Source organism: Haliotis asinina, chromosome 1, assembly GCF_037392515.1.
Source record: "Haliotis asinina isolate JCU_RB_2024 chromosome 1, JCU_Hal_asi_v2, whole genome shotgun sequence".
In the NCBI taxonomy this organism is placed as follows: domain Eukaryota; kingdom Metazoa; phylum Mollusca; class Gastropoda; order Lepetellida; family Haliotidae; genus Haliotis; species Haliotis asinina.
Window position 1 is genome coordinate 45,481,464 of NC_090280.1, and position 15,762 is coordinate 45,497,225.

Sequence of the window (15,762 nt, forward strand, 5' to 3'; positions counted from 1 at the left end):
GACGACCCTTCGTTTCGTATCCCTTGTGATGAAAGAATCACAGTCAAGCATGTCTTGCTTGACTGTGTTCAATATTCCATCACAAGGGATAAATATTTTAAATAAAAAACTATGAAGGATCTTTTTAACAATAACCGTCCTCATTTAATTATTGCATTCTTAAAAGAATTTGATTTATTATCTGATTTGTAAATAGATACACATTTTACTATTGGAAGTTTGAATTAGTAACTAAGATTGTTAGTGGCTGTATCCTCGAGGGGGGTTGAAGTACCGTAAAATTATTGTCCTAGATTATGGTTAAATTTAACATTTTGTTATGTAAGAGGTGTTGCGTGTGTCTTTATGTGAATACGATAAGCTTGTTAGTTATGTTGGAATAGGTTGTCTGTCTATGAACTTCTTCACAGGCACATTGTGTATACGTATAAATAGCGATGTCGTGGTAACATGAGTCATTTTCAGTCACGCTTTTATGAAATGTCGACGCCTGTCCTACATGAAACAAATGAGCCCCAAACAGCTGCGTGAAATTTGATAGGTGCAATCTGTACATACAGACGTAAAATAGCTCAATTCCGAAAGTGGGAATCATACGAAACAACCAAAGATGGACTATAGAGGGGTAACACGAGATAGAAAATACTGGTCGGTACATCACGATTTTCATAAATTATTAACAGATAAAGATGGTATTGCCATATGGAAAAAGACATTATTCTCTGTTGGTAATAGTGAAGATGAAGTATTCTCACTTTACGAGTTATTCATACTGTAACTGAAGTTAATCACACCATCAGATCCTGAACCATTTGCCAGAAACGAAACGCTGAAGTTTTGCTGGACTACATAGATTTCACCTTTCAAAATGAAAGTCTGTTATCACACATTTTAAACGATGTACGTCACAATCTCTGAGCTCATTTATATTTCTTGATGTTTTAAAGAAATGCATTTTCATTTTATGTTTTAAATGTGTTTCCACTTTCCTGCCTGTACTGACCGAGGTGTCATCCAAGGAATTCAAGTACGACACCCTTGTGCTCTGTGAGTTAACAGTACTTTTCGGCGTCTCAAGGAGGAACTGTATATTGGGAGCTAGCTTTCAAACAAGAAAAGAGAGGGGAACGAGTTCTTGGTTTTATTCAAGGAAATGTCAGAGAAATTATTCAAAAATACATTTAACAATACAGACATGGCATTGCAAAGACAAACAGTGATACATTAATACAAGATGAACATACGGCTGGTAATATAGTGCGTGGACAGCAAATGGACATATGATCCTAATACAAATAATGCAACATTTACACGTCTAGCTACGGCACTGGTACATAATATAATAAGTTGCGACAACGTCACAGAACAAATACCGAAAATAGTAGGTGTGTCGCGCTTTTTGCATTAACTACGCTAACAATTTATGACTAATGATAAAACATACTGAATTAAGAAAAAATCAGAGTATAGCGTATACGGTAGACTGTCGGGAGTACTTGGATGAGACATGACATTTAACACCGGTGAGGACAGCAGGCATTCTCATCTGCAATTGTAGCAATTATTTGGTTTTTTAAAAAAATATCTAAATAAGTTCGTCAATTACGGTACGCTGCAGTAAAGAGTCAGAACAGAGTTGTTTATGTTAAATGCACAGCTCAGTATTAGTTCGAGTAAAAGTAAACGTTTTTTAAATGTGAATCGACAGCAGTGCTTCTGTTCCAATAAGTACGAATATGTGTGTGCGTGTGTGCGTTCCCTGGAGCGTGCGTATGTATGTACAGTACAAGGACAGGTCTATGGATATTCAACTTCTTGAATATAATACGAACGACGTATAGCCATAGAACTCTCCTTGTTCACACCAACTCCAAAATGCCACTCAAAGAAGCCATGTGCAATACTTGTGTGAGAGTTAGATAATGGTATACAGCAAAGATATTGCAATTCTGTACACGAATATCACCGTACGTAAGGTGCATTATCGTGAATTACAAAGGAAGACGGTGAAGACCTTACTAAAATATCTACAGTACAAAGTCGGCGCTGTTGTCATTGACGACGCATACTGCCTGTGTATACAGAACCAGATAACACAGTGACATCGTAATCGCGCGAATAAATCATGCGGGTTTTAGTGTCTGTTTTTGAGAAATACGCCGAGTAGAACTTATGTACATGACTGCAGCATTAACACTGCATTAATTAAAACGCAATGGTGTGTGGTCTTGTGCTTCGAATGCTGAAATTGAGCCACGTTGGCCGCGGAGAATAATAGTTGAATTCTGATAACTCGGAAGATTACAACAAAACCTTTTCGATCCATGAGCTTTATGTTTAAGGCATGATAAATAAATAATCAGCTTGTTTATTTGGTACTTGGTAACCAGAAATCTAATAACAGATACACAGAAAACAAATAAAAAAAAAAAAAAAAAAAACCAAAACAAAAAATAAATAAATAAATACCCCCCCCAAAAAAACAAAAAAACAAACAAAAAACACACAAAACAAAACAAAAACAAACAAATAAACAAACAAACAAAAACACCCCAATCAAACAAAAAAAACAAACAGGAGTACCAACGATCATTTAGTGCGTTTAGATTATTTTGCTATTACTATTTACAGGGTTTTACATGACTTTGGATAACGAGACCATTTGCCATTGTATGTGTGTGGGTTTTTGTGTGTTTGTTTATGTGTGTGTGTTTGTGTTTTGTTTTGTTGTTTTGTTTGTTTGTGTGTGTGTGTTGGCGACAGCCAGTTTTTATATTGTACTGTCCCCATTGTACTATAAGTGTTTCCTTTCCATGCTTGATTTAGTTGTCACAATGATATTGTAGTTGTTTTTCCGTCCTTGTACAACAGAGCCATTTACGTTCCATTGTTCTAGCTGTTTCAGATTTATGTAGAAACGTATAACACTTTATGGATGACAACTTCTTTATTTCTATGATGCGACGTTTCGGTGTAGCTTCTTTTACCGTTTTCAAAACAGCACAGAATCAGCTTTTGTACATATAACAGGGATTAAGTAAGACAACATCAAGGAGTGCATCAAGGGGATTGACAAGTTTATGTACTTGTTGTATCTACTTATTTTTCTTGTCCTTCGTTGACAGGTTTCATTGATATTGTTTATATACTTTCATATTTTCTTGTTTCCGTCAGGAAGCCGACATCGAAGTGCAGGTGTGAGGATGATGACAAAATCAACGTGTGAACATCACTACTTCCTTAGTTATTGCACTCCCAAACGTGTTTAGACAGCCTAAACTCACAGTTCAGTGGCAGAAATCGCACCCAAATGTGAACAAAAATCTATCATATGTGTGTTTGTCTCATGAATTTATTCTGTGAATGTTGAAGCCTGATGACGAGCAGAGTAAAATTTGAAGTAACTGGGAAACCAGAGTGTACATGTGATCCTTCAAGGGCTACACTGTGTTCTTCTTTCTTATTCATATAATGTATGTTTCATTATTGATATTTGTATGAGAACAAAGCATCTGCGTTTTTCTAATATTTGTTTCACACAATTATTTAGTCAGTGCTTCAAAACTGTCGATTATTTTCCCTTTTACAAAACACTGTTCAAAGTCTTGCAACGCTACAAACGGCGAATTTTTTTTAGAAATTTCGGTTTATTAATAAATATACAACATTTAGCTTTTGGAGTACTAACTGGCCAGACATTTAAAAACTTCTAGTTGGTCACCAAATGCATTCCCGCTGGAAGAAGATATTTCTTGAACTTTCCATATGGTCCTTTGCGGGTGCTCCTAGCCAGGTAAGGCTGTTCATGTAACACCTGTTCCCTATTACATCCACCTCAGACGACTTACATCCTGCGGTATCGATACAGGCGTTGATGCACACTTCGTTGTTAAATGCCACACGGCTCGAAATGTCCGTACCCCCCAGGTACAGGCTCTTGTACACGGTGAAGTTATTGCTGAAGGTGGAACATTCTGAATAAGAAAAGGACATACGTAGGCCAATAGCGATAAAATAACAATCATGCCACTCATCCACACATTGATTCATGTCATCTCACTCATCCACACATTAATTCAGGTCATCTCACTCATCCACACATTAATTCACGTCATCTCACTCATCCACACATTAATTCACGTCATCTCACTCATCCACACATTAATTCACGTCATGTCACTCATCCTCACATGTACTCACACTATGCATCACTCTTAATTCAACGTACCCGTGAGGATGCGGCAGATGTCTCCGTCCGGGCCGTAGCCCACATCACACCTGCAGACTCCGTCGTTACAGTGGGCGTAAGGGAGGAACACACAGTCCTCCTCCATCTTACAGTCCGACCCTAACTTGACCAAAGCTGAAATTTAAGTAAAACACATTCTGAAACATAATGCTTATGATACACTGTTCATTTCGATCGTTATTGTAACTCAATATAGTCACAAAATCTTTGCATACAAAATAATGATTGGGAAAACATCCCGCAAGATGGTGATGAATGTTTTGTGGCAAGGGACACAGGTATAAATACTCAAAGACATCACTAATAATGCGAGTGAGCAAAGTATTTTTTCAAAATCACATTTCATGGCAACATTCCAGCCATATCGTGACTAAATCGTCTCAGAGTTTTGTAAAAATCAAAAGCAAATAATAAACATCTGTCAACGAGACATTAAAACTACAAAATTATGGTTAGATAATAGACTACAGACAGCTATACAAAATAGAAACAGGCTGTAGACAACCGACAACTGAAGGTAGATAACCATACCAGGGACTTACAGTACCTTTGCCACCTGCACGGACCCTAGCTGCATTTACATCACCCCTTCTGCCGCTGGCGATTGTAGGGAATTGCATGCACATTTTAAAATGACACTAATATTACTAGGGTTGGAAAAGATAAAACTATTACTTTCAAAATTTTCCGAGAACAATAATTTTACAGAACTTCAGCTCTGTGTGCGCATACAGCCACTAAAATCTATGCTGCTTATTTAGACTATCAATGGCACCAACCCGAGTCAACTCATAAATTTGAACGCCTATATTAATTAAAAGAAAAGCATTGCATGTACTCCGTGATCACGTATTTGCTAAGGTTCTGGGTTCTTTAATTCATGCTTCGGGAAATCTGAAAATCCGGTCACAGCATACAGGAGGGAGATGCTTGTGCATACGAAAACATAGGATGAGCGTGACCCAAGGCTTTGACGGGACATTATTCAACAAGCTTACACTACTGCCTAAAAGTTCATTCTCTTCGAACGCATTGAGTACGCGGGTAACACGCATGTGAAACGTGTGTGCATCGCGTTTCACTCAAATGTCACACGCATGTAGTATGCGTGTGTCACGGGGACCAAGTTTCAGCTGAACTTAACGAAAAGCGTTGGGATCGCATGCTTAAAATTCTGTGAATTGTAAATTCTGAAATCTATCAGAACTGGTGTTGGAGGAACTACGTGATGGTTAGTTGGTAATTGTTTTCGTCATTCTATGTTTTGTTTTGTTTTCATTTTGTAAATTAGTATTTCATTGTGTTGGTAATGCTTTGTTTGCATTTGTTTAAGTTAATAGTTAATGTCTTAAGGACATTGAAGGTATCTAATAACGAACACTGCACAACATGAATGAAAAATGATATGTGGAATATTTGCATTTAGACGCATACAGTCCACAAAAACAGGAATACATTAATGAATATAAATTTATTTTGCACTTCCTTACATGGTCATGTGATGTAGAATCTAACTTAAAGGGGCAGTGAATTAGGGCAATTTTCATGGACTGGTTGCCGCTTCTGTTATAATTTTGATTTTCTGGTGATTATACGTACAGAACTCTGACTATATGAAATATATGAATCGGGGGGCTTTTGAAAGGGGTACTCACATTAGCAACAGTGTTACTTAGTTTTCTTGTTCAAAACAGAAAAAAATACCTGATGAATCTTTAGTAATCAGCAATCATTACGTACAGTGTGGATTGACTTCTCAACATGTATGATGTATAACCGTTGTTGTAAGATTTAAATGTACCTATTCGCAGCAGTAATAAGACTCTATGTGTGTATGCCAGTATGTATGTTTGTAGAATGAAAGTACTTACTCTTGTGATTAAGCTTATATCGTCCTGTTGATATAACCAATGTATTTACTCTCAAGAATATTGTTACCTGTGGCTTTGACTGGGATGCCACGACTCATTAATATGTATTCCCTATGTTGTCTATGTATCTAATGATCATGAATGTACCTACTTCTTGTGAATGCCATTACTCCACTGGTGCCATGATTTATTAATATGTATAACACTTTTATCATCCAAACCTTTGTACCACAGGAGATATTGCTTTGACAGCAGATTTTGCACAACGCTATGATGTCATGAAGTTGATGACGCCACAATGCTATGACATCGTTACACTGCAAATCTAATGCCAGTGCTGTGTTCAGAGATGCACATTTTTCATTGAAAACTAATGGAGAATGATTTTGGATGAGAAGTAGAATACCACACTCGTGTCTACTCAATTATATCAACATTCGTTGATAAAGGTAAAATTATGATCGACAAGCCTCGGATATTTGTTACTTTATCGACTCGTGTTGATATATTTGATATCAGTAGTCGTTTGGGTGAGATTTTCCATATATCACCTCAATGTAAAATGAATGCATTATCTCAATGAACACTACGACTTTCAGTAGTGGTTTAGAGCCATGACGTACCAACTTGACTTACGTTAATGATCTGCAGAAAATATGACCATGCTGTCTATGAATACTATTCTTACAGTCAGTACTGACGAAGGCAGCAAGATTTATCAATACGCACAAATGTAGATTGTATTATTTTAAGCATTCTGTGAATGAATGTACCTACACTTGTGAATAAAGTAATGAAAAAAAATATTTTGTTCAATATCCACATAAACGTAGGATATGTCATTCATCTGTATCTGACGAAGAATCCTGTTCCATGCCCTGTGCCTTCTAACAGTCTAACGTGCGAAAAAGTGCTATACTGTTTCACGTTTTAACACAATGGTGTGTAGTCTCATTAATCACGTTTGACAGGACGCCCGGGGACTAATGGCATGATGTTCGCCATTTTGAAAGAACGAAACAAGCTGTAATTATTTTTGAAACATTACATATGTAAGACTTGTGAACCATCATATTTTGAAAATCTTCAGACATCTTCTTATTTTTCTAACCAACAACCAAAAACAAATGTTTACCTCACATAAATCAGCCTTGCGATATCCTTATGATATTGGAATTTTAATAAAGATGTTTGATATGTGCATATTAGAGCACAAAATCATTCAAAATAGTGTATAATGGCATAGATGTACAAATATGATGGATAGTTTTTAAAGATGTTATTTTATGTCAATGTTTATTTTTTTATATGATCTATGGGGCAATTTCATAGACCGAAAAAATGTACTTTTATAAACATTTTGATGTGAGCAAAAGCGTGACCCACCAGAAGTTTTTAGGTGTGCATTCTAATTTATTCTCTTCGTATGTGGTGAAAAATATGGGTTGGGTCATGTTTTTTCCTCACACTTTTCTATCACACTGAAAATCAGAAAATGTAACTTTGAGGTCTTAAAAGAGGAAAAATAACAACACTAAAAGCATAAAAAACAATTGGAGGTAACTTCAACAATTAATTTATCCCTTTTTTATGATAAAATTATCATATTGTAAAATTTGAATAATCATGACATGTTGTGGGCCAATAAGGGCCTCTGTCATACCTTGTCCTTTAGCAGCTTTTTTAAATGTAGTATTTTTGTAATATTAATTTTGGCTAAATGCGACCATAATCGCCAACGGCTGAAGAGTTGATATAAATCCAGCTAGGGTCCAAGCAGGTAGCAAAAGTACTAGTGTACTCTAAGCCTCCATGGACCCTAGTATGGTGATCGAACCTCACTTGTTGGCGATCTATAGCCAGTTTTTTATACTGTACTGTCCAAGTAGTACTATTAGTTTTACCTTATTATTGTGATATTCTAGTTTTTTACTGTCCTTTGACGACAGGTTTTTCCAGTTTACACATATTCCATTTCAAGTATGGCTGTATTGAGACGTTAAATTTTAACTCACTCTTTCACTGATTCGAGAATCAATTACATTACGCTCTGTTTTCATCTATGTAGAAAATCCAACGTACTCGTAGTTAACAAGAGGATTTTGAATGACACAATTTGTAACATAACGGTCTATAAGGTTTAGGACAATAAGCGATTTTCACAGAATCGTCTATGAAAACAAGCTGTAACTCGGTAGCTAGGCACAACAGGTGACAGGGGTAAATGGAAGTATATTGTGAAAACGTAAAGTTTTCATCTTTTTACAACAATTGTCATTATTTCAGGTTTAGACAAACCGGTAAACAACATAATGTACTCCCGGATATGTACATACCTCAAATTACGTCACGGAGACACACCTCTCTGATTGGTTGAAATTTCGCTCTAGGGAGAGAATTTTGCTCTGTTGCCAACACTGTTTTGAAGATTCGAACAGGTTGTCGCATAAGTAAGACATATAAGCATATGCTATGAGTGACTTAATATTTATCGTGACATCGGCACTATTTCAGGCATATGGTAACGAAAACAATTATGAGTTATATTGTAGTCTAAGATCAATAAAATTAGAAACTAAAACCCTGTTGACGAAAAACAGTAAAACCAACAGTATATCACTGATATCCATTGAAACTAGTGATTATATTTAACACAATTTAACCAGAAATAGGAAGACAATGTAAAACAGGCTATACATTACTAGGGTCCTGCATTGGCACTAGCTTCGTTTACAGCATTATCAAATCTGATAATTCTAGCCTGACAATAAAAATATACAATAGTCTACGATTAAACCATGAAGAGTTTAAATTGACTTTGAATGTTTTGGCGCTCACGTACCCTTTGAGGCTGACAATAATTTTATAGTGCGTTAACCATCCTTAAGGATACAGCAACTAACAATGTGGGTCACTTGTTCAAACGTTTCATTATAAATATTCATATATTATTATTGATGTACAGGCTTCAACTTATGTACAGGCTTCAACTGATTGGTGTGCAGGCTTGTGTTGATAAAGATGTTTGGGTAATGATTAGTCACTGAGGATAAGGTGGTTCCATGCATTGGGTACATCAATCAATCGAAGCCTGTACATCAATCAATACAAACCTGTATATCTTGTTACCCATTGTTATCGGTCTACTGTGATGTGTATATATACTACAACCCCTTAGTTTTATCCTCACTTCACCTGAAGAAGAGACTAGAATCTGTCTCGAAACGTTGTGACCTAGTATAATAAAGAAGTTGAACCATAAAGCACTTTTAGTTCAACTCGGACTTGTTTCGTAAACATATAAAACGAGGTAAACGATCCCTCAAACCTCAAAGTCATGTAAATCCTTCAAAATGCCCGGCTTTCAAGACATCAAAGAAATACGATACTGCATCTTGTTACTATTACATTCTTGAAGGATTGTAAACGTACAAAATGATCAATTTTACTTCTATTTTTCCTGAAACCACGTCGAATATTTAATATAAGCTTATTGCTTTCTCGATACCAAGTTAATTTATTATTCACCACTCTTTCCATGGTTTTACAGACACAGCTAGTTAAAGATGAAACTAACTTTCTGTACATCTGTAAAATCATAAAAAAGGTATCACAGTTATTCAACTATTTACTTAAAATGTATATCACTATAAAGGGAACCATGTAGTTAAACACGGATTTCATTCTCAACTTTATCCTTACAATAAAAAAATATTTTATTTCTCCCACCGGTGCAATATTGTATCCTCCAGTCTCTGTGTGTATGGGGGCTACTCTGCATCTGACCTTAGCTAGGACACTTACGTTCTTCCTCGGAATGGAATTAAATATAGGGTTCAACACTGATATCACTTTAAATGTCTGTACAGCCGGAGCTTATTTTCATCCACTCTTTCCTACTGTAAATCCTCTAAACATCACTTTGCAAAATGGCTCTAAAACTCTCCTGTAGTTTGGCACATAGTTCAGATAATATAAAACAGATGTGAAAGTTTAGAAGGATAAAGTGTTCTAAGTTCTCACTCCTGAACGTTTTATCCGTTTATTCCAGTTCCGCTTGCGACGTTCTGCTTATATAAAACATTAGATAAGAACTGATCATAGTGTATGGAACGTAAACGTTAATATAAGTTTATGACGATTTTTCATTGTCTGTCACACGGTGGAATCTGTCCCATATCTCCAACCAAAGCTGCATTTGGCACGTATTCGTTGAGTCTCATAGAGAACCGCATGGCTGGATGATGTAAAGCATTAACAGCTCGCACGCTGCCATGGCCCCAGCTTTCCCCTCCAAATGCAACTGTAGAACAGGCCATAGAATCGGAGAGCTTAGTATACGTCTGATATGTCATTCCTCCCATTACGTTGTAATTAGATACGAGTCCAAGCGGAAGACGTGCTGAACTTGCTTACTCTTTGCCCATTCGCTTATAGTCAGTATGTACAAGATAGGTGCAGACAAGAACAAAAAGCAACAAACAAAACAAAACTAAAAACAAAACAAAAACAAACAAAAACAAAACAAAACTCAAAAACATAGATTCTGTCTTAGGAGCTTCCGGTTTCCGGAAATGGATAGCCTTGACTTTGGCTTGATTCACAATCACTTTGTTCTTCAGACACCACGTGTTTAAACAGTCTATCATCAATTTTAATTCATTCTCAGCCAGCAGTACAGCGTCATTAGCGTAGGCAAGACCATTTGCAAAGTGGTCATTGATTTGGACAACAAGTGAAAGCTGATTTATATGAATGATGAAGCCATTGATGAAAATGTAAAAAAGTGGGAGTGGTACCAAACAACCTGGTCGAAAGACACATTTCACGTCGAACGCGTCGGTACAAACTCAAACAGCTGGCATCAGTGTCATACAAAGACACAATAACACGATATACACTGCCTTCAATTCCACTCTGAGTTAATTTCTTCCATAACATAGCTCTCCCGACACAATCATACGCTTTCTTAAAATCCACAAATGCTTCAAACATCTGTTTCTCATACTCCGTCACTCAAGTGAAAGCATGTAAGTGTTCAGTTATGTTTGTCGGCCAATAACTTAAAGAGCCTCAGCGTGGTCAGTTGGTCTGGAGTTGAGAATGTTACAGTACAGTTTATACCAGACACCAGTTAGAGTTATATCGCGATATGGCCATGGGTTATCTGGTATCAGGTGTCGACGTCTTAGGTATGGGGTAAGCAACGCCTTTACCCACTCAGTTGGAATCCCCCGTGAGATAAAACAGTCATCAAAAAGTCTATGTAGAAAGTGTCTACTGTGTATTCTTAAGGATCTCCGTTGGTATACCATCAAAGTCACACGTTGTTCCTGTCTTAGCTTGAACTAAAGCACTGTGACCTTCCTTCGTGGAGATATCCACGTTACCTCTATGCAGTCTTAGACCCTGTATTTTTAGGAGTGGGTTGATGATTTTAATAGTGCCCTCTTCCGGTTGTATTACATTCTTTCTTTCACTGCCAGTACCTACATTTCCAATCATCTTCCATATGTCTGTTCTACTAGAATCACAGGACTCCAACTCATCCAGTGTACTACAGATATGGTGACGCTTCTTCAGTTTTACAGTCAAACAGCTCTCGGTTTTGCAGATACACAGTCTTCAGCCGTCTTTTATCTTTACCCGTACTTTCCACTGTGAGGTTATGTCGTCGTTATACCATGTCTTCTCCTATTTCCATTGTCTGTTGTCTATGTGAGGTAGCCATTTATGCAGTTGTGCTGCGCCCATAGTGCTTCGCAGTGATTCGGTTCGCGCGGCTTGAACCAGGAAAGCGATTCGTAAAACCACAGCAAATGTTGCGTGCAAGGATCATCAGTCGAAGTTTAAAACAAGAGATGTTTCTTGTGATAGCAAAAATATTGGGTCTGCAGTGATAAACAGGATTTCAATAATCCTGTTACTCTCAATTTCTTCAGACAGCTCGCCCACCATGCCCCATAACTTCAATCATTGACCACATGCAGTTTGAACTTACCGCCTATCGGACTACACATCATAATAATATATTGATTCATGGCTGTGGATCGGAGTTCTGTTTGTCACATTACGTAATTACACAGACAGGCAGGTGTGATACTTGTACACACGACTTGTTATTATTTTTTTTCGCATGTGGTATTCAAGTATATTAGAAGGAGTTTGGAAGGTACACATCGGTTTTACGGATTTGTTCTTGATGCAATATTTAAAACAGAAAGATATACAGTGAAGGTGTTTGTGGTCATCTAAGAAACTGAAGTCCTTTTCCATAGAACAAAAAATCACCCAGGGTTAATCAAAGTGTTTTTCATTCTTTGAAGTGAAGGTGAAGCGAGGAAGCCTGGCATAAAATATCAGCTGATTTTTGCACGTTTTAGGTATGGTGATTTTCGAAACGTTTTTATACAAATGTTAATGTCACATCAATATCTCACTGTTGAAAGGGTTTGCGTCCCGTACATCTTATTATTTAGGTGTCACTAAATAGGTGTTATCCTTCAGGCACTACAGATTAAGCTAGAGATTGATAACTGAATGACTTGCCCCAAAATCAAAACATTTTCAACCAGACACTAAAATGAACCATTGTAATGAATTAAGATAGACAAGTGAAACATACGGATTTCTGATAGTAATTAAACATAACAACAAGTGAATGTGATTCTGTTGCTTTCAGTTCCCAAATACACGGACTTTAAGTTTTTTTGGGGGAGAATGTAAAGCCGTGATCAGTAACAGTCATGGCCGAGATTTTCAAAGTTCTCGTAGCCATGACATAGTTGTAATTTTATATCAATGTATGCATATTATTGCACCAGAATTATATTCACACTGATCGCACCATGAATAGGGGAATGGACCCATATTAGTTTCATTGTTTACCGTGCCATTTTGGTGTATCAATAGAACATTATACGTTTAGTGTCCACCATGTAAGCTTCGAACTACCAACGGGTGATACTTACAAGTTACCTCACTCGATATATTGCCAACCTTTATTTTCAGATAAGGGAAATTCAACTGTTAACTCAGTTAAGTGAACCTTGAACGGTATAGACGATTTGAACAGAGTCATATGTTCAAAACAGTACACTTTGATTGTCCTAATACATTTAAACAATTACAATTACTTACGTTTATTGGTCTGATAGAGCTGGTACCCAAGTGCATTCGTGGAGGCAACGCTGGATCCCTCAAACCGTTCCCGTAGAGCCACACAAACTGATTCCGAAGGACTGAAATGGAAACTGACACAATGTGTGTCTTTAAGACACTCGGACATACACTGAAGCTTGCTCAGATTGTTTACAATCCACATTTCCGACTGGGAAATTTTCTTGTCATTATATGCATCAACGTTCCTTGCCGAAAATGCTTGAAATGTTTCAGCTACAGTAAGAGTTGGCAAAACCAGAAGGAGAAATGTTCTTCTCATTATCGGTTGTTCTCTCAGAGGTTTCAATGGAGAAATGATCAAACTGTATTGAACCCTTCAGTAAGCATCCTTAACACACAACTTTCTGTATCGATTTTCGGAAACATACTGTCGTTTTCTCGAGGGCTTTCCGTGTAAAAAGTTACAGCAGCTCTATAAATAAGAAAAAGCAACGAGACAAAAGGTCCCATTCTTGTGGGAGTCAACAAAAATAATCCATTTTGGTGGTCATTAACTGTTCTTTGTATCAGAAATTTAGGTTAAAGAAATTAACTACCAAGCACCCATTTGAATGTGTATGTTCACTAATTCAATGTTTATGTCATTAATTTAAACAAACGAAACTCTATGACAGTTTTTCTCAGTCACATTTTATTAAGAGTGCAATTTCAGTGATTTTCTGAAAATCACTCTCATTTTGCTAAATTTGTTGTGAGGCAAACGATCTTTCTCTCTTCGTGGCATTGAGCAATTTTCAGTTACTCACCCACTATATCCGCTGTTCTCTAAGACGGAAGAGCAATCTCATGCCCCAATCAGCTGCTTCGCTGAGTAAATCGCTTCACAGCAGCCGAGTCCTCTGTGGCAATGTTTCACGTTTGTGTGCCTTTCCTATGGGAATCCAGCCAAAGAATATCTACTTCGTGTTGCATCGTTTCAAAGTATATCTGACAAATCTGTTTAAATTTTTATCAGCTCGTAATGAAGTGTCTGACTGCTTGCAAGCTAACTTTTTCTCATCTCTTAACTAGACTAAGTAACTTCTCTGTCAAAGGCTTGCAGTAACTTACGTTGGATGGTTCATAGTACAAAAAGAATGAAGTCGTCCCTTCTACTCACCAAATATTCCACTTGATGTCATTGGTGTGATAAATGGTGTTTTATGAAAGGAGTACTTACCTGAGACGGGTCAGGAACACAGTTCTCCTTCCCATCGGGAAAATAACCTCCAAAACATCACCAAAACTAAAGGAGGCAGAAATGACTAAGTGAGAAGTTAACCCATACTGAAAGTAGGACGTCATATCATGACGTCGGTTAGTTTGTCTCCTGAAGCGTTATCAAGTAATCCTACTGTGTTTAGTTACACGGTGATGCTAGTTCTAGAAAGTAGTCACATAAAATTCCGTACAAGAGAAAGTTAGTGAGTGAGTTAAGATTTTAAGCCACATCGACACTTTTTCAGCAATATCGGGATTACAAACAAATCTTAACTTTACAATAAATAAAGGTAAATCATGTAGAAAGAAAAAAACACCAGCGAAAGAACAACTAGTTGATCCCAAATTTCAATTTAAAGCTAATAATGAGCACTAAAACATTTTAACCGTAGATGACATCACAATATTATAAAAAAACCCACCAAACAGGCTATGCATGCCAATAACTGAGGTTACGTCACCATTGTATGGACCAAGGACAGGAGAAAGTATTGTTCCTATCTTTGCGGGTAACATCAAAGTTATTTTTTACGGGTAACTATTCGAATATTACGCAGAACGGACAATGTGTGTAAACGATGCTGTTTCAATTATTTACAAAGCTAACGCAACTGAGGCGAAAAGGACATTTCTGTCCATTTAATATGTAAATAATGTTTATGTAGAAGTTAGAAAGTGAAATTTTAAAACAATGGAACGTAGCAGCTATCCTCAATTTATAAAAATAATACATAACAAATATACATGTTCAGAGTTCCTCGAGGCACAACGAATACACAAGAGGAACAAGTGACCCAGATGATAATAATCCCGGTATGAGTGAGTGAGTGAATGAGTTAATATTTAACGTCACATCGGCAAAATTTCAGCCATATCATGACGGGAACACTTAACGGTTAGATGGAATATATGTGTATTATAAAAAAAACTGTCGACAGTAAAACAAGTAGAATATAAAGTTAAAACTAATATCATTAAATGGACAATACAGTAAAAAAAAAACAGGCTATAGATCGCTAACAACTGAAAGTAGATCACCACACTAGGGACCCATGCTTCCTGTATGGACCCTAGTTAGATTTACACCATCCCTTCAGCTAGCCAAAATTAAAACAACAAAAATACTACGTTTGAAAAACCTGGTAAGTTTACATTGACTTGAAAGTTTTGGGACTTATAATAATAGGACAATAATTTTACAATACTTCAACCCCCTTTGAGGGTACAGCCACTAACATTTCTAGTTACTAATCTAAACTA

At 36.8% G+C, this 15,762-nt stretch overlaps 1 protein-coding gene across 2 annotated transcripts; it reads right to left on the bottom strand.

Moving 5' to 3' along the window:
* Positions 1-1,126: 1,126 nt before the first annotated feature.
* Positions 1,127-15,232, bottom strand: LOC137291916 (uncharacterized). 2 transcript variants are annotated; one of them, XR_010957289.1, is made up of 4 exons: positions 14,049-15,232; positions 13,261-13,361; positions 4,229-4,363; positions 1,127-3,974 (listed from the first exon to the last, which is right to left on the bottom strand). XR_010957289.1 is itself a non-coding variant. In XM_067823477.1 (3 exons), the coding sequence occupies exons 1-3, from the start codon at positions 13,559-13,561 to the stop codon at positions 3,718-3,720; spliced, it is 693 nt and encodes a 230-aa protein (XP_067679578.1). In that variant the 5' UTR covers positions 13,562-15,232; the 3' UTR covers positions 1,127-3,717. The 2 variants fall into 2 exon arrangements, 1 of the variants encoding a protein (XP_067679578.1); XM_067823477.1 differs by having other exon boundaries at positions 13,261-15,232.
* Between the last annotated feature and the right edge of the window lie 530 nt (positions 15,233-15,762).

Bases quoted from the DNA above. Each gene is read 5' to 3' on its own strand.
- LOC137291916 (XM_067823477.1), bottom strand. From the start codon at position 13,561: ATGAGAAGAACATTTCTCCTTCTGGTTTTGCCAACTCTTACTGTAGCT. The intron at 4,364-13,260 runs GTAAGTAATTGT...CTTAAATTTCAG, and splicing joins GCTCTATCAGACCAATAAAC to CTTTGGTCAAGTTAGGGTCG. The intron at 3,975-4,228 runs GTACGTTGAATT...TTTCTTATTCAG, and splicing joins CATCTGCCGCATCCTCACGG to AATGTTCCACCTTCAGCAAT.